Source organism: Astatotilapia calliptera, chromosome 12 (genome assembly GCF_900246225.1).
Source record: "Astatotilapia calliptera chromosome 12, fAstCal1.2, whole genome shotgun sequence".
In the NCBI taxonomy this organism is placed as follows: Eukaryota; Metazoa; Chordata; class Actinopteri; order Cichliformes; family Cichlidae; genus Astatotilapia; species Astatotilapia calliptera.
In genome coordinates this window covers 31,723,684-31,751,640 of record NC_039313.1, presented here as the reverse complement: position 1 = coordinate 31,751,640, position 27,957 = coordinate 31,723,684, and the positions used below count along the sequence as shown (strand labels likewise).

The window sequence follows — 27,957 nt, the reverse complement described above, 5'->3', positions numbered from 1 at the left end:
AAACTAAACAAAAACTAAAATCAAATAAAAAGTTCTCAACCATTGCACATCATTTGGTGGCAGGAAATGAGGAACAAAACATGAACAAAAACACAACAATCAACATAGTTTTGTAGAATTTAAGACTGACGAGTAATGTGGGCTGAGCACCAAAAGAAAAGTCAAAATCAAAAGTAATTCCAGTTTTACGTTCTGCTTGTATCAAATAAGCTAAAATATCTGATTTGTAGATTTTATGACAGACGTTGGATAGCAAAGTGTTCTTTGAATTCAACAAAAAATAAAATCAAGGTCATATTCTGCAGGATTTTTAAGTCGTCACCTTAATTAACAAAGAGTAAAAAATTAATCTCACAGTCTGAGGCTGATCTCTGGACGGACACCTACTCAGTCAGCTGACAAAGTCTCACCTCCACCAAGCCTGAAACTACTCAGACGCTCCGAACTCCAGATTTATTATCATTCCCTGAAGGAAATCCTTCATCTGTAATGAAGAGCTTGGAACACCACAAGCTTCCAAAACTCAGAAATACTAACAAGCAGTTTCTGATTGATTTAATCAGTTCTTGTTAATTTAAAACTCAAAACCTTAAAGTCTCCTCTCTGCGCTGAACATGAGCAGCAGGAAGAAAACCACCAAGGCCCAGTTCACACTGAAGCTTCATAAGGTAGTAATTAAGTGTATATTAAGCATGATTTCACAGAGATAGAGAAAATCTGCCACAGAGGGGCATTCTCGCATTATCGTTTATTCGTATAATGATTTCAAGTCGTAAGAAAATCAACATTCACATTTTTTTATGGCTACTAATGTTTCATTCGATATTGCAGCTCTTGTAGATTCACATTAGAATTGGGAGAAGCAAAAGAAAACAAATTTTCTCAGAAGTTTGACTTAGTAAGTTGAAATTTTCAGATAATCTGAAATTTTGACTTATTTAGACTTATATTTTGGCCAAGAAATTTGGTAAATTTGTCATTTAAAGGTGGAAAATATTAAAAGAAGAAAATGTTTTTTTTATGTCACAGTGTCCACTGAAGCGTATTAAGTTCTATTCATATTCAAAAGGGTTTCAAACTAACTGCCCAAAAAACTGTCTAAAAGTTTTTGTTCAGAAACTTCCATCCATAATTTCTCGAGAACAGCAATGAACCAAACCAGCATGTGAGAGTCTTCCTTCTCTGCTCTTGTTGGCTCAGAGAGGACAGAAACAAAAAATGTTGCCTTCACTTACGATCATACAGCAACAAAAACACAGGCTCTTGTTCTGAAAGGAATGAGAGGAAGTGAAAGAACAGGTGGCAGGAGGTAACAAGACACAATACACAAACACGATGCAGTCGGTCGTCCTTGATCACATACTCTGGATCGGTTTCACAGCTCATGATCCAAACTTCAAAATAAAAGCGCATATTCTGACTCAGCAGTTTGAGCTGTTTAAAAACAAAATAGGCAAAAACTTCCTTCAGTAAAATAAACTGGTGACTTAAACTGGATGAAATTTAACTGGCGATAAGGTAAGCTGGGCATAGGGGTCCTGTTTGTTTTTCCCCACAGGTCACTGGGAATGGCAGATTAAAGTTGGAGGTGCAGAAATCCTAACATCCTTAACTGCCAGCACTCGTGGGTAGTAGAAAATCAGAAAAGAAATGAAAAGTAAATATCTTCATTTAACTAAAGACACAATATTTCGGTTGAGAGGATCAAAACGCTTTCTTCAAAGAAACTGTTCTTATGAATTCCTTTTTTCAAAATTACCAATATATTTTTCATTTATTTATTTATTTATTTATTTAAGGGAATATCTTGTTTTATCAGTTCAAATCTCAAATATATGTCAATTACGTTCCACATTTTTAAGGTGGAAACATGCCTTCAAATGCTAAGCTTATGGAGAAAAACAAAAACAAAAATTTTCTTTAGTCAAAAGTTTGAATATTGATCATTATTGTGTAAAAAGCCCTTAAATAGCTTTCTGCAATCACCTTTTTCCTCATGCACAACAAGGAAAGAAACAAAATCAACCAGAATTTTTAAAAACAGAAAAAAAAAAAGAAAAGAAAAGAAAATTCACCAGGGCCATAACCCGTGCTGCGTTCACATTATTACGAAAATACGACTTTTCAACCCAAAGAATTGCTCCCTGCAGATTTTAGACTTCATAAAAATGAATAAGGGAACTCAGAAATCAGTTTTGGTGTATCAGCATTCCTAAGGTATTATTCTAAATGTTCCAAAGCCTCAGTCGTGACATGAACGCAGCACAGCGGGGGGCGGGGGGGTTGGGGGGGGCAGGAGTTAAACATTGTGAACTTTATCAGATTTCAGCTGATTTGCTGCCTCACTTCTCTTCTTTACTCTGAGCTTAATAAGGAGGAGCAGGAAGGACCCAGGAGGACATGTGCATTATGGGTAGTGTAGTTTGACAAGAGCCAGTCAGGACTGTCTGTGAGTAGATCGGATTCTATGAGATTGCCTTGGCTTCAGGTAAGAAAGCCTCCCAGTATTTTATCAGCTGAAAGAGGAAAAAAAGTGAAGAAATATTCAGTTAGGAGACAAACACAAACACAAGGCATTTTCTTTCATTTTTATGGAAAACTTGTTTTGTTCGTTCCATCCACACTATATGGAAGCCTGTAGGTGCCAGTTTTGTTGTTTTGGTTTTGGGTTGTAATTTCCTTACTTTTAACTGCATAACTGTTCCCAAAATAACAATTAAAATGGAGACAAGTGCTAAATATTTGTATAAAGCATATAACTATTTATATTCTAAATTAGAATCCGTGTTTTTAATCTTTCTTTGTCAAATAAAAGACACCAAAATTTATAGCTTGACATCAGTCCTCAGTACTCAGATATGCAATTTATTTTATCTTATATTCTAAATATGTAATTACCTTTTCTGAAAAAGTGCAATTTTCAGACAGTTTTTACACAAAAAATATGTATCTTGCTCAAATGAAAATTAAACATTTTTTAATTTTCATATCAATAAATGATATTTACAAAGTTTAACACAAAAGTTTTTTTTAATTTAAAGTTTATATTTAAAAGAGCGTTTCGAGAGTATTTTAGTTGTGATGAAAAATGTCACTAACAGTTTTGTTTACCTGCTGTTGTGTCTGAACCAGAGACTCCAGGTATTTGATAATGATTGTTTTAAAGTCCTTCACTCTCTCTTTCTGTTAGAAAATGACATAAAAAGTATATTTATTTGCCCACCTCATTTCATCATTTAACAGTTCACCGATTCATATTCACATTCACCCACGCACCTCAAACCTGCTGACTTCTTTGCGGATGGTTTTGGAAATCTGCTCAAAATCTCTCTCGCCCTGCTGGACCTTCCCTTCCAGCTGAAACACACATACATACAAAAAAGGGAAAAGAGAAAACTACATTTAGAATATTTCTGTAATTCTAAATTTCATTGTCATATTTTAGAAACATTGCTGGTTATTATTAAGTGTTTAATGCCTTTCTGCAAAAGTGCAGCTTTAAAAACTGCATCATAATTAGGATTGTTCTAGATGACTGATTTCACATGCCAGTTTAAATAAGAAAAAAAACAATATGACAATACCAATCAGTAATTACTGATGTTGTTACTGATAGTTTGAAGTTTACAAAGACATATTTTAACCAAAAAAAATCAGATTTGACTTATGTGCACCTGTAACTTGTATGTATCTTAAGCATGAAATTTGAAAATGCCCACTTTGTCTATTAAAACTCCTGCTGGAAAAGCTGGAACAGAAACAATGTTCTGAAGTAAATCCAACTGGGACTTGATTTAGAATGGGATCTATGATTTAGAATGGGATCTATCACAGGAAATGTTGTGAGCATATTTGACACATTGCAAATACCTGAACACTGATTATGTCAGTAACAGGTTCATCTACACGATATTTTTCATGCCAACATTTCTGCGCCCTAAATATAACAGGAAGAACTATTTAGTCGTACATAACCTAAAGTGTTCTATACAAACTAGTTTCCTTTGTGTTAAAAAAAAGGAATTAAGAACACAAAATAATGTTTAAATGAACGACTGACTGTGAAAATATATATTTTTAATATATTTTTAAGCTAATACAGGAAACAAATTGATGTCATACTTTTATTTTTCATCCTGATCTTTGATCCGGTGCTCATAAAGACGACTTTAGCATTTTATTTGTTTTCGTAAAGAGCTTAGACCTAAATCACATTTCCCTGTTAAGAACTGACTCAGCAGAGCTGACTTTTATACTTTACATGTTTTTTTTATTAAGGTTACTAATATTTAATTAACAGACAGTTGTAGTTCAGTAAGTCTTTAAAAAGGATAAAACAACAATGAAACTTAACTAAATTATTATGTGTTATGTGGTCATGGATAAAAAAAAAAAACTAAACTAAACTAAACAAGAAAAACTATGATGTAAGCTATGAGGATGCTTATAAAGACTTTGATTAGATCAGCGATTCCCAACCTTCCTGCCGGATGTACCCCTTTGATAAGGTCGCAAATATTCTCATTTAATTCAATTTGAACCGAATACTAACACCACTAATTATATAAAAGCTAGATTTCGATGATATTTTTCAGACAACTGAACAGTCAGTCTGTAATTCATAGCTTGCTTTCATATAAATAAGGCACTTTGGTCCAGCTAGCATTGTTTATTTGAGCAATTAATAAGGTACGTTTGGCTTTTTATTTGATTTAGCTACCATTTTTTCCTGTATGCTTAACATTTAATCCACACTTAAGTTGGGCATTCTCAGTCTCAATAGCTGCAGATGGCTCAAATCACCAAAGCGAACCTGATCTGTGGTACAAGCGTGTCTGGTTGGGTATCACTAGACTACTCGATGTCACATGAAAGAGTTTGTCCATTCACTGAAAGTTTTGAGTCAACATTTGGTCCCAAAGAGAGAAACTTTAAACTGGTTCAAAACCTGATGGCTGTAAGAAAACTCTTCAGATTGACGGTCTGATTCATGTGACGGGCCATAACAGCAAAACAGAAAAAAAGGGTAACATGACAATATGCCACAAATGAATACTGATAAATATGAGAACTAAACAGCAAAGAGAAGCAACTCAAAGGTGTGAAGCAGGCGGTCGGGCAGGTGAACACAGAGATGGATGGACAGACAGACAGGGCAGGTCCTACCTCCTCAATCTCCTGGTTGCAGGAAGGCATGGCAGGAAAAATGCAACAAAAGTTAAGAGGCAGGGAAAAAAAATGCTCAGAGCTTCCAAAATCATAGAGGAAGATCCAGAGACATGAGCAAAAACACAGAGGAGAAATGCAGGCACTGAAAGGAAAGGAAATCCTCCCTCCAACACAAAATAAAAATGCTGAGCATGTCTTTACATAATTTATCAGCTTATGTCTAGTTAGATAGTTGCAGATTTAATTCAACACTTTGATCATGTTACTGTATTTTCATACGTCTCGCTCGTGATTTTATCTAATGTGACACATTCACTGGAAAATCTGAAGTATTTTATGGACTGAAATATTCAGATGGCTCTAAAACATAAATCTGTGTGTTCACTATGGAGTGATGTTAGCCTAACTTAGCATAAAGACTGGAAGGAGGAGCAAAAAGTTCACTAATTAACATGTAATTTTAAAAATGTAATCAGTGTATAAAATATTTCTAATCTAATACAAAACAGCTTGATTGTCCATCCACCAGACATTCACTAACAGCCTAAATGTTTTTCTTTTAAATGCTTTGAATACCTGTGATGTCTTTTTTGCCAGTTTTTGTTGTACTGCTCCAGCAGGCAAATGGCCAAAATGACATCATCATAAAAGATCAGTAGTAAACATGATGACAAAAAGGTTTAAAATTTCCTGAAGACATTTTTGGCTTCTTCCAGATTAGCTTTTCATGACTCATAGTTTAAAATAATCTTCATCTTGGGGGGTGCATTTGTGTTCCAGTGTACCCGCTAACTATCTGAAACAAGTTTTGGGCCCTCCCCTTTAAGGACACCCTTCCTTTAAACCAACTTTTGAACGACTGCCCCAAACAAACCAAAGGTCTGAACAGCAGGTTGGTGAGGGCTCTTTGTGCCCGAGATGACCGTATATGGGATATCTGCGCTCACTGACACCATTAAGAGCCAAGACAGATTCGAGCGGTCTGAAGCCTGAGCTTTTGGCTCACAGGGATTTTGCACATATACTGACCTCATTTGAAACTTGAGTATGCACCACTGTAACAGCATATATGTCTCAGAAAATAAGAAAAACATGTAGCCTCTCCATCTAGAAAGTTTGTGCTCTTGAAAGGCCCATCCTAATTATTTTGTATGCAAACTAAATTAGTATAAAAGATATCTCTCTATATAAATAACACGTTCGTAGAAATAAAGATGAAGTCTGGGATTTTAGGTTGTTGGGAGGAATGGTTTCCTTGCTATTTTTCTCTGTTTTACAAGAAAAATAAGTGTTCAATTAAATGCATATCATCTTTAATGTACATGGGTTTGTGTAGATGGACTTGGTGAAGATGTCTGCAGACAGGTATAGACATGAGAGTACAGAGAGGAAGTATTTTGTCTCCACTATTTATGTAATCTGGTTACTTTATTCCTTAACTGTAGTTACTCAAAAAACAAACCAAAAATAATCTGATATAAAACTGGGGAAAAACAAAACAATCAGTCAGCACCACAACCTCAGAAGGGGCATTTTTAAAAGAGTAAAACCATCCTACAGAACTTAATTTAGACCCAAGTCCCTCTGGACCCTGTAGTGCAAACACAAGCAGAACAAGTGAGTTCCTTAAAAGGCTGTCGTACCACGGCTGGAAAAGATGAAGAGTGAGCGTCTTTCACCGAGAATGGTTTCTAAATACGAACCTTCTGATCTCATCTAGTGAAGAAAGGAAATCACCACCAAAAAAAAAAAAAAAAAAAAAAAGAATATATATTATATTTTTGTTTTAGCTGTAATGTGTTAAACATCACACAGGAGGAAGACTTGTTTCTTATAAAACAACGTCAAGTTTCCTAAACTGAAGAAAGCCCTTAATCGAAAAATTTAAAAGTCTGTTAAAATATCCTGTTAATTTGGAAATGAACTAATTAATTATTTGGGGTTAATTAATAGTAATTGTGTGTCCCAAAAAATTCCCTTCATGCTCTTTTTTTCTTTACCTTTCAATAATAAGGATGAAATGTTGTTAAGCATAAAAATGATCAAACCATTCATGCAACTCTTAAAAAAAAAAAAAGACAAATTAATTAGAAAGAATAAAAGCTTTTTTAAAAAATGGGAATAAAATGACTCAGAAATGATCATTTGTGTTATAAAATAATAACTGAGTGTGGGGAAAAAAAAAATGTGTTGGCGCAAAAAAAAGATTATTTAGATTATTTTAGAAAAAAAACTCAGACTCCGATTCACAGACTCTGATAGTTATTTCAGTGTGTTGCCCACAGGGGGCAGTGTGGGTTAAAAATCTGACTGTTCACCAAAGACTAGTCCACATCTCTGTGACAGAGGAAACTACAGCCCAAAATAACACCAATTATACATAATTTTCATAGTTGATTTTCATCTACTGAGTCATACTGACATTAAATAGACTCTTGTATCATAGCACACTGTTAATGTGGCCATAAATGTACAAGAAAGCTTTTATTGCTACATCCACTGTGCATCCTTTTTCCAGGCAAAGCTGTTTAAAGGCAAACTTAAACTTATGATGACATTCAGGTTTGAAGTTAATTCTGTGTGTTAGAATAAAGAAGCCAAGTGGAATATAAAAAAAAAAAAACCGCTGAAGGAATGAGAGGAAGTAGAAGTGCAGTAAGAAATCTAGGTCAAAATCACACACATGGGGGCAACTTTTGTCAGACTCTGTTTAGGTCAAACAGCATTCAGGTATGGATATAAAGACCCAGTCATGAGCTATTAAACCATAACCTCTGATATACTGCATTTCTTTTTGTGTGATTATTCATCTTGATCTGGAATATAGAGGTTCAGCTCCGTCATAGCTTTAAAAAAACAACTTCCTTTCACTCTGACATTATATTAAAAAAAAACCCCAATATGATTCACTTTGTGTTGACTGTTCACGACAGCTGTTGTTTTTAATGGATGGCAGTAAAGCAGAGACCCATTAAGCTCCACAGTCAACTTCCTTCCTTATGTAATCTTTCAGAAATGTTTCTTCCACATCACTAATGCTGCAAGCACGGGCACAGAAAAACACACAAATTACCAAAAACTAATAGAAACTTAAAAAAAACCCCAAAAACAACATTTACCATTTAAAAAAAAAAAAAAAGAAAAAAAAAGAAAAAAGAAGGACATCCCTGATTTTAAGTTCTCTTTAAATGAAGCGCTGGGATTGGATAAAACAGATTTACCTAAAATCCAGCAGAGCGTAGTCAACATTTAACATGATGTGTGCAGCGGTGGTTGAGCAGCAGCGGTTCAGCAGCAGCAGCGTGCTGTAAAACTCTTTTTCTGGACTTTAGAAAAAGCTCGTGTGTGTTTTCTGTTGGCTGTTGTCAAAGCGTGAACCAAAACCCGACTCCTGACAGGCGGCAAAACTCTCGTCGGCTCCAAATAAATGTTGGTTGTAACTCTACTGTGATCTGTCCTCGTCTGCAGCTTCTGACAGCCTCCCCCACCTCACCCAAAAAACCCCCCCTTTCTCCACCCAAAACCCCACATCTGACAGCTGCTCGGCTCTAATGCGCAGACCCCCCCCCCCTGACCGTCTCTGTTTGTGTGTGTGTGTGAGCTGAATCCTGACAGACAGCACGGAGGATGAATTTGTGTGGTGACAGCTTCAACAGACGCTCTAATAAAGTACTTTTCTGTTCTCTTCTGCTCTTGTTTGTCGTACCGAGTTCAAGTGAAGTCTGCGGACGAAAAGAACAAAATATTTTCACATGAATGAACCGTGAAGGTGCATTTATTCGACCTGACCGGGCATCCCATCAGAAACAAAACCACAGAGAGAGGAGAGTCGCTCCTGAACGACACCATATGTTTTTAATCATACTCGGAAGGGTTTCAGAGTAAAAACCCAACCTTAGAAAGTAATTAGACGGGAATTTGGTCCAGGTGGAATAAAGATGGCAATTTGAGATCAGAGAAAAAAAAAAAAAAAAGCGAGCAATATAAATAAAATTTTAAAAAATTATGTGTGTCGTGTTTTCATTTTGGAAATTAGACGGAATTATCAGAGGGTGACGCATCAGAGGCCTTGACTGACAGCGAGGATGTTAAAACGACGCTCCTGTGCAGGCAGCCCACCAACTACAGAAAATAGAGCTAACAGCATCATAAAAGCTGTCAGTCTTATAGCTTCAGGACCAGGTGTATTATCTTTTGGGAGAAGCTGGCTAATGATAAGGTGGTGCCAGGTAAGACAGAGGAATTTGGAAATCAAGGATTTCCTCTGAAATTTGGCTTCAAGTGATTGCTGCGTCTGATCCAAAAGCAGCAAGACCAACAGCTGGACGCCGATTAAGCATTTGGAAAAGTGACAGAAAAAAAAAGTGAACAAAACGGGTTGATTTAAAAGAAATAAAAAAGCCACATAAAATTGCATAAATTGTAAGATTCCCCAAAACACAGTCTGCAACAGGTGGATGGTGCTTCTTTAACCCCCCAAACACAATGAAATGTCTTACTTTTCTAATATTGTAACCAAATTCTGATTATTTGCTGAAAGTTCTAATATGTAAAGTAGAGTTGTGACACTAATGCACAAACTGTTGGGCTGTAAAAAGTGCCTTTGTGTGGCAAAACAAAGATGTCAGATGACACGGTGTGGGTGTGGGTGTGCTTTCAAACTGAATTCCCATTTGTGATGGGCAAAAAGTCTGAAAATCATTGCATCAAAAAAAAAAAAAAGCAACAGTTTTGATGACCAGATGAGCAAAAATATCAAAAATGGGATGATCCCATGTGTTCTAATGGGATATTTTGTCATTTCTATCATAGTAAATGTTATTTTTGGTGATGATGTTTCACAAAACGACCGTCTTACCTCTTTGATCTCGTCTTTGGCCTGCTGCAGTTTGTCTGGTTTGTTGGTGAACTGCAGTTTGGCTTCAGCTTCCCGTTTCTTCTGCAGCAACATCTGACTGTCCTGCCACTTCTGCCACGTCTTCATACGGTGATCAAACACACCCTGAGCAAACACACACACTTATTGTAATTTCTGTTCTTAAAACCATCAAAAATGAACAAAAGCTCTCAAAAGAACATGAAGAAACAACTGCTGTGACCAACAAGTCTGTAATGTGAATTAGTCTAAAACCTACTTGTACCACAAGATGGCGCAGTGATGTAACCTTTATGCAGCCATTAAGAACACATTCTTATTTGTAACGATGAAAAAATGAAAATCTTATTGAAGAAAATAAGCTAAAAAACAAACAAACAAAAATGTCACTTTCTATCGTTTTATCCTCCATTTATCAGACATACAGTCTTGAGCTACATCTGGTCGCTCAGATGTAGCTCAGATGTAGTTCTACGCTTCTTAGCTCCAGCACGTCCGGATTAACCTCTCATTCGTTTGTAGTGGGAACCTTCAGCAGTCGTGAGTGGTACCTTCACGGCGGTGAGCAGGCGGACGTAGTCACCCAGCAGCTCGGAGAAAAGGTAGAAGTCAGCGTTGGCCTGGTCCTGGTGCAGCTGATCGATCTTCTCCTCCACCTCAGCCAGCTGGGACAGAGCCCGAGACAGAGCTGTGTGGTCCTCGCTGTTCCCCAACATGGCCGCCGACTTGGCAAACTGCGCCGTGTTCACGGATAGCTCTGGAGGGGAGCGAGAGGAGGACTTTAAGAGTCAGCCACTTTACAGGGTCTCTACTCACAAGCAGAGGAAGAGTTCGGACATTTTATCAGAACTTTTATTTTTAACTTCTATGTTAAAAACTTTCAGGTGTTTTCTTTTGTTGGGCTTAATACAGTTTTCAGCCTCTGTCTACATACGGAAAACAAAGAAGACAGTGTCAAAGAGAACACATTTGTTTTGGTAAACACTAAGCGTACCTTTCCTGTGACAGACCAGAGACTCCACGCTGGTGTGAAGTTTCCTCAACTGAACGTCCAGATTCTCAAAATGCTGCTGCTTCTCCTCAAACCACTGACACAAACACAGACACACTCAGCCATTAAAACAGTCTTCATTTATCCAGTGTTCCCATCTGATTTTCATTCCTTACTGTTATCTTTCCTACTTTATTTCCCTTTTCTTGTCACTTTCACCTCTGCCTCCATTTCCAATTCTTTGCTCATCCAGCTGTTTCTTTCCCTCCTTATTTAATTTTCCTGCTTTGCTTTACATTCATTCTTTCCTTCCCCCAGCTCCGCCCCACTTCCAGATTTCTTTTGCGTTTCCTTACTTTATTTTTCCCAATCTTCTGTCTTTTTGTCCTTCCTGTCCCTCCTTAAGTTACTGGCTCACTACCATCTGTTTATACTTCCTTCTTTCTCCCTCCTCCATCTTTTCCCTATTCATTTCTACCCACACCTTATATTTTAAAATGCATTTCACTTCCCATTTTAGTCTTCCTTATTTTCTTGTTTCCATCCCATCTTCCCTCCTTCTCATTTCACCCTTCTTAATCTTTTTTCATTCCTCATTTTCAGTAGTACCTCTCCACACTCTTTATTAGTCCTTATTCCCCCAGTCGAGTTTCTTCTTTCCTTCCTTCCTTATCTTTTTCCTCTCTTTTCTGTCTTCCTTATATTCTCCCATCTTTCTGTACATCCTTCAGTCTCTCTATTAATCCCTCCTCCTTTCCTCCTTCGCCCCTTCCTCTCTATTCGTCACTCACAGCATCGGACTCGTTCATCTTGATGGTCATCTTGTTGACTGCATCTGCCGCCTTGTTGACCATTCGCAGAAGTCCGGCGCTGCTCAGAGCCTGAGTGCTTACAGCCCGCGGCAACTACACAACAAGCAAACAAACAAACAAACAAACAAACAAACAAACAAGCTCAGGTTCTCATTACCTTTATATTTATTTGGCTCATTTCTTCATACATTTCAGCTTTTTACTGCTTTTCGTTAGTCTCATCCTTACTGCATGTGTTGCGTTTAATAGCCGTCTCTTTGATTTAGATTGTTTCCACCTTCCTGATCACTTTGTTCCTTGAGTTTTTTCCCCTGCTACTTTTCAATTCCTATTGTTTCTCGTTCCGGTTCCGTCTCCAAACATCTCTGGTCTTTTCTCCTTTCCTCTCTGATTGTCTTGTCTACCACATTTTAGCTACAAACAGGTTTAATGCAGCTTCTTTATGTGCTGATCGTCTTTTACGGCTACAAAAACCATCACAGAATCCTTTGCATCAGAATGAAAAAGCTGGGACACCCATTTGAAAACAGCCTCATTTTTCTTCATTCTGGAAAAGTTTACTTTTTCCAGACATACAGGGTTTTCCTGTGACGGCTTACTCCCCCCCCCCACTCCAATCTCATTTAGCAGGAGCGGCAGCAGCCGGAGGACGGCGGCGTCCCCGGGGCCCTCAGTTAAGGGGGGGGACGAGGGTAAATGAGTTGAGGTGGGAGGTGAAAATAGCTTTCAATTGCAGCTCGGTGCCATTCACCCCCTCCCTCCACCTCTCCCTCCTCTGGTTGTGTTTCATTAAGCGGGCCAGACGGACCGACACGCTCGGTCAAGCGTCCGAGCAATTCACCTGTTAAATCTGTGACACAAAGCCATTTATTCTGGACCCAACGACTGCAGCTGTATCACAACACAATCCCACCAACAGTCAGGTGGGTAGCAGGGGAGGAGAGGAGGGAGCGGGGCGGGGGTAGGATAGTTTGAATCCGATGTTGCCGAGGATTTGTCGGAGTGGACAATAAAACAAGGAAACAGAAAACGCCGCAGGCTGTTAAGCCCCGAGGCAGTTTTTGGAAAGCTCTGTTCACAGCAGCGGCTCTGGGCTTTGACCTGGTTGGGACATTTTGCCACTGGTTGGGAAAAAGAAGTGAAGAGATTGGAAAAGTGAGGACCTGTTTTTTGCCTTTTTTTAAAGGGTTTTATTTGTTTTTTGCTCTGTTAGGGCAATCTACCTTCAGGTATGATTAAAGAAAGATGACATTTACATAGATGCCATTAGTTCTCACAGGCTGAATCAAAATAGTACCCTGATCTTTCAACTATGGTCATCCTGTAGCTCTGTTTCTAGCAGGCCTATGGACATTCAGATAAACAACCTTTATGGGGAACTTGTTAGGCAAATTGTGGTGGCTCAATAACAAGGCGGCCCACCATGATCGGTCGAAACAGTGCAGATGGCCCAGTTAAATATGCAAAAAATATATCAATTATAGCAAATGAAACTATATAAATAATACCATATGCATCCAAATTATGCACGGTTTAATTTGTTTGATTATTGATGCTGAAAGAGTTTTTCAAATCAGATTGGTACAGCAGTTGTTGGGTTAGGACATCTTAGTTTCCCTGCAGTGTAATAGTAGATAGTCTCTTATGGATGTGAGGCTCATTAGCAGTTGTTGCTGGTACAACTGTAGATGCAACAGCAGTCCAGACAGATATAACATGTCAGCTAATTTGACACATTTAGCTGAATCTATTTCTAGTTTATTTATTTCATTGTTCCTGTTGGTTCATCTTTATCAACCACTTCTTATACACTTAACTCTGTTCTATGAGGTGTATGAGCACACAGCAGTTGTGTTAAGAGATTTTAGTGGATAATCCAGTGTCAGTGAAAAAAAAAGAACAAATAGGCAGCTGTCATTGCCTGTATAACTTGCACTGTTTTTAATGTCCAGCAGGGGGCGATGCCCAGATTCTAACAGTGAAATCATTCAGCTCATTCCTCTAATCGTCACTTGAGACTGGATTCAAAAGCAACTGAGAAGCTTCACAGTCTGGCACATCTTTTGGTTTTAGTCTTTATAAAGCTGTGGCTGCTCCCTTTTACTTCATTTGCGACAGCTTTAAAAGGTATATGGTTTTTCTCGCTTTTACTTATGCCTTTAAATTTTATTAAGGCCTGTTTGAATATCAAATCTGTATCAACTGCGTAGCTAGCAATCCACTAGACTTCAGCCAATGAGAGTGAACTGGACCTCTGTACAGTGTTTGTGCTGTTGGTGGATTTTGTTGAGTGAAAGTATTCTATTATGTACTTGGCACTAATTAGCAGACATCTGTGTCTGTGTAATGCACTGTGCAGGTAACCTTAGTGTGAGATAAACTTGAATTAAAATCAAGACTTCAAAACGAGACTTCATTAACGAGTTAGTGACATCACGGTGGCTAAAACCATCTTTTCTATACAGTCTATGTTTACTATTCTGCAGTCTCCAGCTTTAGCGTGATGCATCATAGAAATCCTTAAGCACTGGATATCGATACTCAGCTCCAGCTACTCATAGAGTTTGCTGCACTAAAGGTTTTCTCTCAATTAAGGTTTAGTGTGGAAGTGCTCGCCGTTTTTAATGCATGAAATACCATCTCTTGTTTGTCTGGAAAATAAATGGACAAACACTTGTGTGGGGAAATAAATTGATTTTTCAGCTCACCTGATTCAAAAGTTTCACCGCAAACAAACGGCATGTTATAACTGAACGTGCTGCTCAGAGTTTTAACTCAGTTTTTAGCGTTAAAGTAAAAATTAAACTCCAGAAATAGAAGAGAGAGGTCTGACTCCAGGTTTGCAGGTTGTGTTGATTTTCTGCAGTGGAGCGTTGAAGCAGTTTCTAAATAATGATGCAGACTGGTGCCCACCGCTACATTCAAAAGACACTGGGCTGCAGGAAGTGCTGCTGTTAAAACTACATCAGTTCAGTAGGGAAAAGTGGAAGCGCAGGGATGTGATGATAATGAACAAGTTTGCTGAGGTTTGTCGGAAGTCCTGCCTGCACTGACTGACGCTGATGAGTCCAACATCTCCAAGCAAAAGCTGTAATTTTTCTTATTTACCTCCGAGCTCTCCAGGAATTGCAGAACGTCAGGATCCTTCAGCAGGATGGGATGCTTCACCGTTCTCATCAAATATCTGAAAACAAGAAGAAATATGAATCAGAAGATAAACTTTTCTTTTTATGAAGTTTAGTTTCCGGTGCCATCCCAGATGACATTGAGTAATCAGCTTCTTCTTTGACACGACTGGCTGGTGTTTAAACTCATTATTTTGCAATTCTCAGCTCTGTTTTTATACGTGCCATTCAAGGAGCTCTAATTAAAGAAAAGCACTGCCTTATGCAATGAATCCAAAACAGACCACTGGAGTTTTACACATTTTCTGATCTGACCACTGCTGTGAAATACTTATATTTGATGATGCTCCTGATATTACAACTCTAAATCATGGGCAGCTTATAGGTCAAGAACTGGCAGGATCATCAAGCTTGCAACGTTTGCATTTCAGTCTGGATTTTGGAATATTGTCTTAAAATTTATATTATAAGTCGGGGTTGTCACAGTATCAGACTTTTACTACAAATCACCATTCCTAAAAAGGTAACAAGTTAAAAAGAAAAGCATCAAACTGCTGGGAGTCAATCAGACCAGTGACAAACTCATGTCAGGGAACAGTGGTGCATGTTTAGGGAGAAAGCAGGCGAGAGAGGAAGAGCAACAGCAGCAAGAAAAGGCAAGAAATTTTTAAATTAAGAATGAACACCTCAGCAGTCTCCGGAGCTTTATTCAACAATGTCACAGTACACCAACTCACTGAGTGGGTTTGTTCTGGGAAGTGAATCTTCCCTGTTGTGTGAGAGAAGCTGCAGCCGCCAGAGAAAAATAAATGATTTTAGTAATTATGGCTCTTCTTTAGTCATCTTTAAAGTGTGGCTGCAAACTTAAAGTCAGTTAAACTTAAGAGATATCAATCTGCCCCTCATTTGTTGCAAATGATAGTGACAACAGGTGTGCCAGAGAGGCAACAAGAAAACCCCCCATAAGGGGAACGGTTCTGCAGGTGGTGGGCACAGACTCTTATCCCTCCTGACAGGATTTTCTCTACTTTTGCTTTTTGCTAGTGTCCTTGTCATTACTGGTAGCTTGAGACGGGCCTGCCACCCATTCTGGTTTCTCACGTAGACCATCTTTTCATCTATTTGTTACACTTCTCGACTCTCTTATTAACTGATGCCACACCTCACCTTGAGAAATGTCTGATCCAATAATGCTAAACAGGCTTTACTTTTTCGGCACCACAGTACAAAGTCCATGTCATGTCCAACTGAGCCCATGTGAGACTAGCAAAGGTAACTGCCTGAGAACGCAGTGAGCTCTAGACGGGCAGCAGCCCTCACAGGGTGCTAATCTTTGGGCTCTGAAAGCAACACGAGTGCATGATTTAATGAGCTAAATTTATTCCACAAAGAGAGGTATTTAACATTTTCAGCACATCGACGATGGCTTCTATTCTGCCATCGGACTGTTTAATCCTCCAAAAGTTTACATTTCTATATTCTGGAGACACCCCTCCACCTTCTCCCATTGTTGGTTTGGTGTTTGCACAGCATTTGCTTTTGGAGGGGAAAAAAGTGTTTTTCAAACAACGTATACTTGTTTTTAACTTTACAAAATTCTATTAATGTGATCTTATTAACTGTGTGTGTGTGTGTGTGTGTGTGTGTGTGTGTGTGTGTGTGTGTGTGTCCGTCCATCAGGGTGGAGTTCTGAGCAGCAGCTCTGAGCTCCATCAGCTGTCACTGGCTGACCTTCCTGTCAATCAAACAGCATCAGTAAATGGCAGCAGAATGTCAGCCCCGCCCCACCCGTCCTCCCTCCACCTTACTGCTCAGCATTCAACATAACACACACAAACAGACACAAACACAAAGATGGAGGTTTTGATAATGATGCACCTGATATTTGTGGTTTAACCATCATTTATTTACAGTCTGAAAACACTAACAGCTACATTCAGTTTAGCAGCTTAAGGTTCAGGCAAATTAAAAGTCTCCTGTGAAAAAGGCCTGAATTCCACGTTTGATACAACAGCTCTTCAGTTCTTTTTTTTTTACATTTCCAAGTCATTTCTTTATATTTGTAATCCCCTGTTTAAGGTAGCTCTGTTTCTCTCACATTTTTAGACTTTTGAAACACCACACAGATTATAATTAAATACCTATTTCATCATCATTCTGGGTGAACAATGACAGAAAACAAACTGTGCAGCTGTACATAACAATAACTCTGATATAAATAAAAATTTAGCACATCTACCACAAATACAAAATATCCAGAAAGAGACTAAAAGCATCCACAAAAAAGTTGCAAATGTATTGAATTAACTGGATATTTCTGATACAGTCCTGATCAAATGTTTAAGACCACTTGAATAATGGAAAAAAGTCATATTTTGCATGGTTGGGTTGTAACAAGATTCCAAGTAGAGCTCCAACATGCAACAAGAAGAAACGGGAGTGTGACAAAACATTTTTTGAGCATGCAATTTATTGAAAATAACCCTTAAACTGAAACAGGCTGATCAAAGGTTTAGGCCTGCATATCTTTAAGAGGCCAAATCTATGCAAAAATGTGGATTCATTGTCAGGTAGTCACACTGCATGACGTTCTGAAAAAAAGTCAGGTCAGGTTGTCTAATAATTTAATCTATATTTATCCTCAAATATTCTTGACTTTCTAACACATTAAAAAACACAAAAAAAGGAAAACAAACAGTGTTTAGCAGCTGATGTGCATTTTTAGACCTCCATTAGTGTTTGAGAGCATCAGAGATAATTGATCTAAAACTGCTCCCAACGTTACATCATCACCGCATGATAATGATACAATGCAAATGTGGGCTGTGATGATTCATATTTCCCAGTAATCTGATTTCTATAGATAATAAACCAGAAAATGCTCGCTAGCAGGTCACTCATCACACACAAACACTCATTTTTCACGTTAAATGTCTGAGGACAATCTTTCATACCTCTCGAGTGCCGACCTTCTCTTCTCTACAAACTCGTTGGATGACTGGTCCTCCTTCCCCACCTTCACCTTTGTCATCCCTGCAAAGAGGAGAAGCTCATTAACATAACTGAATAACAAACAGGTTAAGGACGGGACATTTACATGAACACATGCATGGATATGTTGTCAGTTTTCTCACAGCCTCCTCATGCTTGTAGTCTTTTCCTCTCCGACATTAATATTGTTTTTCAGTGTATTAATTAAAAATTAAAACCACGTAAGTGAATATTTTGCATTAATACATGAAATTTCCTGTAAACATTATACATATTAAACTTTATATATTAATAACATTATGACAATAAATTACTATTTATTTAAAGTAATATCTTTATATATTAATAGCAGTGTTATGGACCACATGCTCTTTCATGTGCTCATTATACAGATCTACTGTCCTTTGCTAAATTAAATGGTTGGCTAGCTAGATGTATTTAAGGATATTTTTAATACAGATAATCATGCTCCAGGGAGCACAGACACATTTGTGTGTCTAGTGGTTCAGGGTTCAGTTCACAGGGCATTCCCTGACAGTTAATTTGGGGCTTTATCTCAGTGCAGTTTAACTCTGGGCAGCCCACATTATCTTGATACAAACCCTCTGACAGGTGTGACAGAAAAGCATTGTTAAGTATAGACACTTTGGACAGCGTCATAATTGTAAATTGCCAAAATAGATTTGAAATGAACCAATCCAGACGCGGTTAAAGAGCAGACCTTCAACTTGAAGTCACGGGGTTGGAATTTCAGACATTCGTATACATAGACAGTTCTGTATTTTCAGGGGTTCAAGGTAAATTCAATAAATCATAGATTGGTTTCTTTTCACATAATAAGTTAAAATTGTTACACTTTTCAAACATTTGTGGACTTCACTGTAAATGGTTGGTGAGGAGGACCCAAATGCTCTGTTCTTAGTGAGGCTGAGGGATGAGTATCACGTCCCAGTGTTGTGACTAATAACTGATTTGCTTCATCTGTGCAGGTCTTAGACTGCAGTTAAAATGAAATTAATGAAGAGATTTTTTTATTTTTTTTGCAGATACTGAAATCTGCCCAGGAGTCGAGCAGGTGCAGCATGTCGCGCTGCATTTACTCACCTACGATGCTTTTCTCCGGTGCAGGGGGGACGATGTAGCCTATGTGCAGGTACTTGGAGGCCAGTTTACTGTGCAGACCCAGAAAGTCACTGAAACGCCTTTTTACAGCAAACTCATTTCGCTTAAACAAGGATATGGAGGTCTGAAGGAGCGACATAAAAGGAAAGACAGAGAACGATAAATTATGAGTAGAAGAAAACAACATCTGAAATATAAGTTTGGCAGGCCTCTAAAGCTTTCAGCCATCGCTGCTTTTAGGAAGAGTTAATTTAATGAATACTTTTTGTAAAAATATAACTAAAAAATTTGATTTTTTGATTAGTAAAATGTTTTTCTCCTAGCTAAAGATAACTGAACATTAAAGCAATGTTTAAAAAGAGAATGATAAGTCCCCCTTGCTATACCACCTTTATGTTAGAAATATAAAATGACAAAAATAAATGTTAAACAAAAATCAACATTATATGAATATGTTGTATAAAAATCTCACCTTGGTCGTCACTTTGTAGGCCATATATGCATTCATCCCATCACCTGGAACACACACAGAAAGCTGATTCACACTAAAATAATTACTCTAATTACTCAATTGCATCACTAGTATTTACACAAACCAGTGAAACACACACACACACACACACACACACACACACACACACACACAGTCACTGTTAAAGAAGTAATTATACACCAAGACAAATATCTGACTGATGTAACAGGAATACACTGATCAGGTGCCAGACTAGTTAAACTGGTTTCATGTGTTTCCTTGCGGTGATAGACAAGCATCAGCAATTTACTGTTTAATGTTCCTTGTTTGACCTTTATATTTATTTAAAGGGACTGTGCCTGTTGAATAACTAATGACAGAGTTTGTTCAGGGATCTAGCAGGGCTGCAAAGCTCCAGTGCTAATGCTTAGTGTAATAATTTCCTGCATGATGACCAAGATTGTGATTAAGCAGACTGTTGGTGTCTCCTCTGCATTTTTCTTCATCTCTCAATTTGTGGTGGAAGCTGATGAAAACAGAAGAAGCTGATGTGAAACGGACGAGAGGAAATGCAGAGTAACAGGGGGCTGATGGGAAATGTAGGCTTAGTGAGTGAGAGAACCGTCTCGTAATGCTGCCACTAAAATCAGTTGCATTTCTGGCTCTGGGAAGCATCTCGGAGATCTTTGCGTGGATATGTTATGATGTGAAGCCATGTACTCACCAACTTTCTCTGGGTCAGACACCGATATGTGAATGTCAAAAGAATCTCCGCCCTCCTCTTCTTCAATCTACAGAAAATAGGAGCAAAACGTTTCCCAATTTTATTCCTCCAGGGAAATTGTGTTAGTGTCTGACATCAGCACAACAGCAAGATGAATATTTAATGAAGACAACAGGGAAAAAAATGCACTTTGTATATTTAGCAACTGATGTCCTTTAGCTACTAACCGATAATATTACAATAGAAATGTGAATCAAATCGAAAGTTATAAAGTGTAATCTGAGACTTTTTCAAAACAACATTTCTGATTTATTTATTTTTTAGACTCCACTCAACACTCAGAAGTATATGTGTGAACAATTCCCCATTCAGCAGGGATTTCTTTACTTTCTGCCAAATACTTTTTCTAAATAAATGCAGGTTTTCTTTAAGAAAGGATGAAAAAAAGTACTACACCTTCCAAAACAGAAGGAATGCAAGCTGACCAATAAATGTAAGTTTTGAAACAATGATTCCAATTTTAATTTTTAGCACCTTTCATGCAAAGTAACCCAAGTGGTTTACAGATAAAGAAAATAACAATACAATAAAACATTAAAATCCTCACCATTCAAACTTCTAATACTGCTCAAAATGCAATTAAAATACAACAAGGAGGCCATTCCACACTTCAGTGCCATTAAATTCAAGAGTAAGGCAGTATAATCAAAGAGGCATTGTTGGTACATAAACTGAAAGGCAACTGCTGACAAAGGAAGCTACTACTTCATTGAAGGCTTTATAAGCGAGTAATTGGAGTTCGAAGTATAGCAGGATTTTGAATTAACGCCAACTGTCAGCATTCTTAAGGTGTCAAGTACAAAGTGAGCTGCAGTAACCTAAGTCACTTGTAAAAGTATGCGTCAGCATTTCAGCAACACTGGAGTTAAAAATTGTCTCATGTTTCGAAGTCATTTTTGTCACCGTATTAAAATGTCTAATAAAATTCAGGTCAGAGTCTAAAATTGTTACCAGATCTGGACCTTGTGCCTTCAGACAGAGCAGCTGCTTCAGTCTCTGTCTTTCTGGTATTTTAATTCCACATGTAAGACCTCTCTTTATGTTCATGACGTTCTAAAACATTTTTACGTATACAAGCAGCAGAAATATCTGACAATATTATACGTAATAATGTTGCTGAACACATACAATGAAAAGAGAAAAGGGCCGAGAATACTTCCTTGAGGAACACCATATTCAGTGTCACATTAACCTGCGAAACTAGTCAGGCGCTACACCACATATCACAATATTTATATGGATTTCTCCAGCACTTATAGTCATCTCGATATGCCAAAAAGATGCAATTTAAATTTGTCAAAGTAAAATAATTTAAATCTGTGCTAAACCTCTGACAGTCTACCAACCCACTGAGAGTATACCTGCCTCTTGCCATAAAACAGTTATTAAATCTGGTAGTTATTACACACAATTTGGAAATCCTTTGTTGAGATAACAAAGAAACATTCAAGAAGTTAAACGACCTGCGGGCCTTTATAATTTGATGATAAAAAATGCATTAAAATGAGCCTTTCAGAAAATGCATTTGCTCTAGAACAAATAAACAAATTTATAAGAAGAAGAAAATAGAATATAAATATGTCACAATAATAGAAGAAGAAGAATAGAATAAAATTATGTCACAGATGTTTTTGTTCTTTTAAGTCTCAAACTCATGAGACTGAAATTAATCTAAATTAAAATAAAATGTAGGAACTAAATCTTTGCTCCAATTTGAAAATACACAAATACACAAGCACTTTGTTTAAGAAAGACTTTAGAGGAACTGCTATCAGAGTATTAAAAGCCAGTTTTGAGTGCCGTTACCTCATCAAATGAGGAGTGTGTGAACATGTCGTCGTGGGTGTGGCCAATGCGAGGGGTGATGACGGACGTGGGAGGGGTGATGGGGGTGATGGCGGGCGATGGGCCATCGGACAGCAGAACGTCTCTCTCTGGACTGTCCAACGAAACCTCCTCTGTCGCTTCTATAACACCACAGAGACACAACAGGAAGTCACTGAGACTCTGTGTGATTCAGGCTTCATACTTCCAATGACTCATCTGTTTTGACTCTAATGGAACCATAATTTACTAAATGAATATCATTCTGTATTCAGCAAGACGGGAATCCAGCTCATCAAAAGCTCATCGGGAACAACTTTATTGAGGTCACAGACGGTGAACAGTGAGGTCCTTTTTGCATAGATTTCTGTCCTTCTCTTTGTAGTCACTGGAGTTTAATTTTAATGTGAAAGTGAGTTTGTGGATTCCTACCTGCAAACAGATCCTCTGGATCGTCATCAAAGAGCGAGTCTTGCTTGGGTCCATTTGAGTTGGTGCTGATGTCCTCAGCAGCTAAACTGGCTGGTTGGGACTGCACATTAACACAGATGCAAAAAAGTGTGAGATCTTGTGCAACAAGGAACAAAGGAGCTTTGACCTGATGATAAATTATATCATGTACTAATTCTGTGCACAATGACGTGCAGAGATTTGAATTATTTACCATTTCATGCCTTGCTTCCTTTCATCACCTATTGATTTTGGTAGACTGAGAATCTATCATTGATATTTCAGTTAAATAAATACTTTATTAATATCCAAGTCTGGAGAGCTTTCTGTATTGCAAAGACTTTAATAAAAAAAAAAAAGTAGTTTAAAATGTCTCGAAGTAGCATAACAAAACTGTTTTGTCTGTTTTCTTCTAAATCTCCGCTTCTACAATCAGACTTCATATTAACTCATAAGAACCCAGGGTCACACGTGTGTCATCGCCTCTTCACACATGGAGGAAAGTTCCTGTTAAAGTTCCAACTTTGACTGTCCCGAAGTTTTTTCCTGACAATAAAAATGGGTCTGGGCTCTAATGGGTTAATATGTATCTGTTAAAAGGTGACTAATGCAGGCACAGCAGAAATTTCAACAGCCTACATCTGTGTAGCAGAAACCACTGAATTCCTCTTAAAACTGAAGCTGGAGTTTGCACTTTACTCCACGTTGTTTCACTTCCAGCAAACTTCTGAACTCCACAGAGCCTGAGTGTCATTTTCACGTCACAGCAGACTGACTCAAATTTAAGTTCTTTCCTGCCAGCGCGGAAGAAAAGTGGAAGGAGAGCAGCTGCCACATCTGCACAGAAGCTGTGCAGACTCAACATATTCTACAGAAGAAGCAAGGCAAAGAAAAAAAAGAGAAAAAAGAAAGGTTCCAGCAGTGTGTGTCATCCATCCTGCTGAACCACAGGACTTCCTGCCTGGGCCAGCTGCTCCACAAACACTGAAGGTAAAACTGATCGATCAGCAGCACCAACAAAGGCTGAACAGGCTGCCTCCTCCAGAGAAACAAGAGACTTCAAAGATTAGAAATGACTCATGCCTCACTACAGACATCACAAGGACTTCAGAGAAATGGGCTACACCATCACTGAATCTGATATCTTGGATTCTGCAAATACTGAGTACTGATTTGATAGCAGTGTCAAATTAATAAGCTCTATTCTTCACAGTGATGAACTGACTGGCGGTCATTTCTTTATGTGGTCATCATTGTTCTACTCAAGAACCATTTACCTGCACGCAACCAGAGTGTGCTCAAACGTGATTGTTCAGACAAGAAGAAGACACCAACAATCCTGACTACAGACTCTACATATTCATATGCAGTCTTCTGACACTTCCGTTGCTTTTTCAGGGAAGAAGAAAGTGATTCTCAGTGACCTAAACACACTCCTTCCCAGCATAAACTGTCAACTGCACAGAGCAGTTGACAGTTTATGAATCACTTGTGTAGAGTGTGTCGCAACTTTATTGCTTTAGGAGTGGAGATTATTTTATGTGCAGGTTTCCAAGTTTAACGCCTGATCTCTAACACGCTGATGACATGACTAGAGAAAAGGTTCCAATTAATTAGGTTTAACTGATTCACTGTTGCCTCACAACAAGAAGATCCAGAGTTCGACTCCCCCTCGAGGGTCTACCTCGCCTCTCGGCCCGTGGTAGCTGGGATAGGCTCCAGGCCCCCCACAAAGTTGGATTGGTAGTTTAATCAAATGCCAATGTGGGCAACAACATCGAGCTGTCTCTGTGAGGGCTGTTCTGATTGGCTGGTTATTAGGGTGGCAGATGGAGCCTTCTCTGGTCAGTGTGGTGGTAAAATACTGAATGAACCACACCTGTACAAACAGAACTCAGCTGGACTCCCAGAAAGAGAGAAGTGGGAAGAACGAACGAAGGAGAGTTTTTAGCTGAGAGGACAGAAAGAGTTGAGTGTGGAGGCAGGAGGAGGAAATGAGTGATGATAACGAGGAGCTTCCTCCCTCCTTACTCAGCAAGCAAAGAGGGGTCAGAGGAAACACCGCACGCACACAAACACAGCAGAGCAGCTGCTTCCATTCAACAACTAGTGTTTCAAACTTGCACAGTTCCAACAAAACTGTGAGGCTTTAAACAAACTTTGAGGAAAATCACAGGAAACTGATGGATAATTCATGAAAACAAAACTAACCGCTGATCTGGACCCTGAATCAAAATCAAATGCGAAACTTACAAAAAATATGACTCAAATGTAATCGTTAAAGGGCCTCAATTTACTAGAAACTACAAGAAAATAGAACAGCAAAACCTGCAGCACAAAAACATGAAAATTATTGTTTCAATCAACATCTTTCTAAAACTAAAACCAAGTGTGACCAGGGGTGGGTTTTCTGAAGAACTGTCAGACTGGATCGCAGTCGTTTAAGGAAGGGGGAAATGATAATAGGAGGAAATACATAGTGGATTATGATCAGAAACACACAAGAGAGAATATGCTTCACCTTCCTGCAAACCAAAAACAAAAGCGGGAAAGAGGAGGAGTTAAAACGTTAGTGGTCACTCTGTCAGTTTACTAGTCCTTCTGAAGAAACATGTGGGCCATGAAACTGTACCCAGGCTGCTAAGATGGGGAAGTGCAGAAGTGCATCACACACACACGAGTGCTGTTGTGACACTCAAGAAAGGCAATCATCACCGGGAAGAAAAACCAGAGTGTTGACATGACAAAAAGAGGCCCGTTTAAGAGAACCTGTGTGTGTGTGTGTGTGTGTGTGTTTGCACTTTCCTGCTGCAGGCTGGTAACTTTGTTTCTGATTTGAGGTTCCAACACTATGAAAAGCTCCTGTTTTTCTATATGCAAATTCTTTAACATGGTTTGTAATTTGTTTTATTTACCTCTTAATCATAGAACAAGAGAATATAAATTGCTCCTTCATTCGTTTTTCTGCACCTGCCTGTTTCTATTTAGGCTGAAACACGCACCACAGTGATTCGGGTTGGTCAAAAATGGTCAGAAAGGACAAAGATGGTATAAAGAACACATCAACAAATGTAAAAGCTGAACAAAAAAGCTCTCTCATGCATGCAGCAACCTCTGGGAAGAGGAGGTGCAAAAATCTATAATACCTCAAAGGGCCACTTGGCGCTTGTCAATACCCAACTTTTTTTCCTCCCATGATCATGAAGTTAATAAGGGCACGGCCACTTTCATTGACACAAGAAGCTTTAGCTAACTGAACTGGACCTCCCGGATCAAGTTGATGCTGGTGACCTCTTGCAATTATCTGAAACATAATATGGTCTGCTGTGTGGCACACACAGGAAGCTTTTGCTTCAGTTTGTTTTTAAAAATACTTTAAGCTAACCAAGCTTCATACTGTTCACTCTTCATACATCTTGCATGTCACCCTCTCATCCAAATACGTCCACTTGTGCCTCCAAAAACCTGACATGGTTGTGGCCAAAATGCAAAAAGTGAGGCTTCAAAATGGCGAGGGCTCACATGATGCCATCTTTCATTTACAGTCTATGCTTTTAATGCCATTACAAATGTTTGTGCTGCAGCTTTGTTGAGCTCCCTTTAAAAACAAACATTTTAACACTAATACGAAAAAAAAAATGATTCCGTTTTCAAACAAATCTAGTCAACACCAAAACACAGAAATGTTCAGCTTGCTGTCATGTGTCACAAAGTACTGTATCCAACCTTTAAGTCTAAGAAGCTGCAGACAACAAATATTTGACAGTAATTACTCTCTGGATATTCCACTGATCAAACAAAAGGCTGGAATAATGACCACTAATGCCATCTAAATCTTATCAAAGCCAAGCCCTATACAACAAACTAGTTCAGCATTAGTAAAACTGCCGTTTTACATATTATTACTCAACATTTTGACCTTGATATTTGGGCTGCTTTCACCAGTATATTTACATAATTTTGACAAATAATAATTTCAAACTTTAACCACTGTCTTTAATCAGCTCAGATACACAAACATAAAGAAACAAAGAAACTTTAATCTGCTAAACTATTGTTTTTCCGTTTTTTCCAATCCGCCTTGAATGTATCATTTACACCTGTGTGACTGTCACCTGACTGCAAGAAAACACACCTCCATTGCGCTTTTTCTCAGCCCAAATAGACCTTATCGGCTCCTGTAACAGTGGCTTAGAAGGCCACCGTTTGGTGTATCAACACCTCGCATTTTTAGCCGTTTTCGTGAATGATGACAGTGCAAAGATATATGCAATAGAAGCCTCCACACACGCCAAACTTCATTCAAAAATTAAGCGATTTTAAGGTGTCCAGCCTGCCTGCTGCCCCTCCTCTAAGTTTCCATCTGTTGTCAGCTGGAGGCATCACGCCCTGCCTGCCACAGCTCCCCTTCGGCCTCCCCTCATCACCTCCTCCTCACCTCCTGTGTTGTGGCCGGCTCCGGGAACAGTTCCTCCCCGTCCTCCAGCTCATGGAAGTCGGTCTGCTCCGGTGGAGCGTCCCTGGCCGTATCTGCCATATCCGTCTTCTGTTTCTGCAGTTTATTGTGGTGATGATGGCTAGCAGCTAGCTAACAGACACACACACAGCCCTAAAACAGTCGACTGACAGGGCGAGAGGAGGAGGAGGAGCGGGGAGTCAGGAGGTTTTCCCAGTTTGTCATGTGACCAATAAAAGGAATCCCTATGGGAGCCAGCGCGGAAAGAGAAGAGGACTCACTCCTCAACGAGTTTGTGGAACCTCTCTGCGAAAATACGAAAAATAAATTGAAAGAAAAATACCTTTTCTTTGAAGTTTATTTGTATCATTATTTAATTTTTTTATTGTAAATACTATATTGAAAATTATAATAAGTAGAAAAAGTAAATATTTAAAATGGACGGATTTTAGTTCATTTAAAGAAGAAAGAAAAACCGAATTAAACTGAAATATATAAGCTAACAGTAGAAAACTACAGATGTGATTTAGTCATTTATGGTATTTTTTCTTTAAAGGTCATTTAGAAAAATGCAATTAAAAAGAAATGAACTGCTTTTATAAATGGTTTTATATAAAATAATTATGCACTATTATAACCATTGTATGTGCGCAGAGGTACTGCTAGATATATGAAAATCAAAATTTTAGAGTGTACAGATAAATACTTAATTACATCAACTAGTCAGGGGAAAAATAAAGAAATAATTTGCGACTTTATTCTTTAAAAAAAAACATCCAATATCCAATAAACATCCATCTAGTGATTTATTCCTTTTTTAAATGTATTTTTGTTACTTAAACAATATTGTATTTTCTTATATTTTAAAAATAACAATGTAGCAAA

General features: G+C 38.3%; 1 protein-coding gene across 2 annotated transcripts; it reads right to left on the bottom strand.

Moving 5' to 3' along the window:
• snx2 (sorting nexin 2) lies at positions 1-27,283 on the bottom strand. 2 transcript variants are annotated; one of them, XM_026187729.1, is made up of 16 exons: positions 27,055-27,283; positions 22,599-22,698; positions 22,149-22,309; positions 20,283-20,349; positions 19,559-19,602; positions 19,069-19,210; positions 17,928-18,006; positions 14,957-15,032; positions 11,828-11,941; positions 11,040-11,133; positions 10,597-10,802; positions 10,028-10,171; positions 5,167-5,178; positions 3,277-3,357; positions 3,112-3,183; positions 1-2,516 (listed from the first exon to the last, which is right to left on the bottom strand). In XM_026187729.1, the coding sequence occupies exons 1-16, from the start codon at positions 27,151-27,153 to the stop codon at positions 2,466-2,468; spliced, it is 1,542 nt and encodes a 513-aa protein (XP_026043514.1). In that variant the 5' UTR covers positions 27,154-27,283; the 3' UTR covers positions 1-2,465. The 2 variants fall into 2 exon arrangements, with proteins under 2 accessions (XP_026043514.1, XP_026043515.1); XM_026187730.1 differs by lacking the exon at positions 5,167-5,178.
• Between the last annotated feature and the right edge of the window lie 674 nt (positions 27,284-27,957).

Coding starts and splice junctions, on each gene's coding strand:
- snx2 (XM_026187729.1), bottom strand. CDS start 27,153: ATGGCAGATACGGCCAGGGACGCTCCACCGGAGCAGACCGACTTCCAT. Junction 20,350..22,148: donor CACACTCCTCATTTGATGAG/GTAACGGCACTC, acceptor TATTTTCTGTAG/ATTGAAGAAGAGGAGGGCGG. Junction 19,211..19,558: donor CCTACAAAGTGACGACCAAG/GTGAGATTTTTA, acceptor TCGCTCCTTCAG/ACCTCCATATCCTTGTTTAA.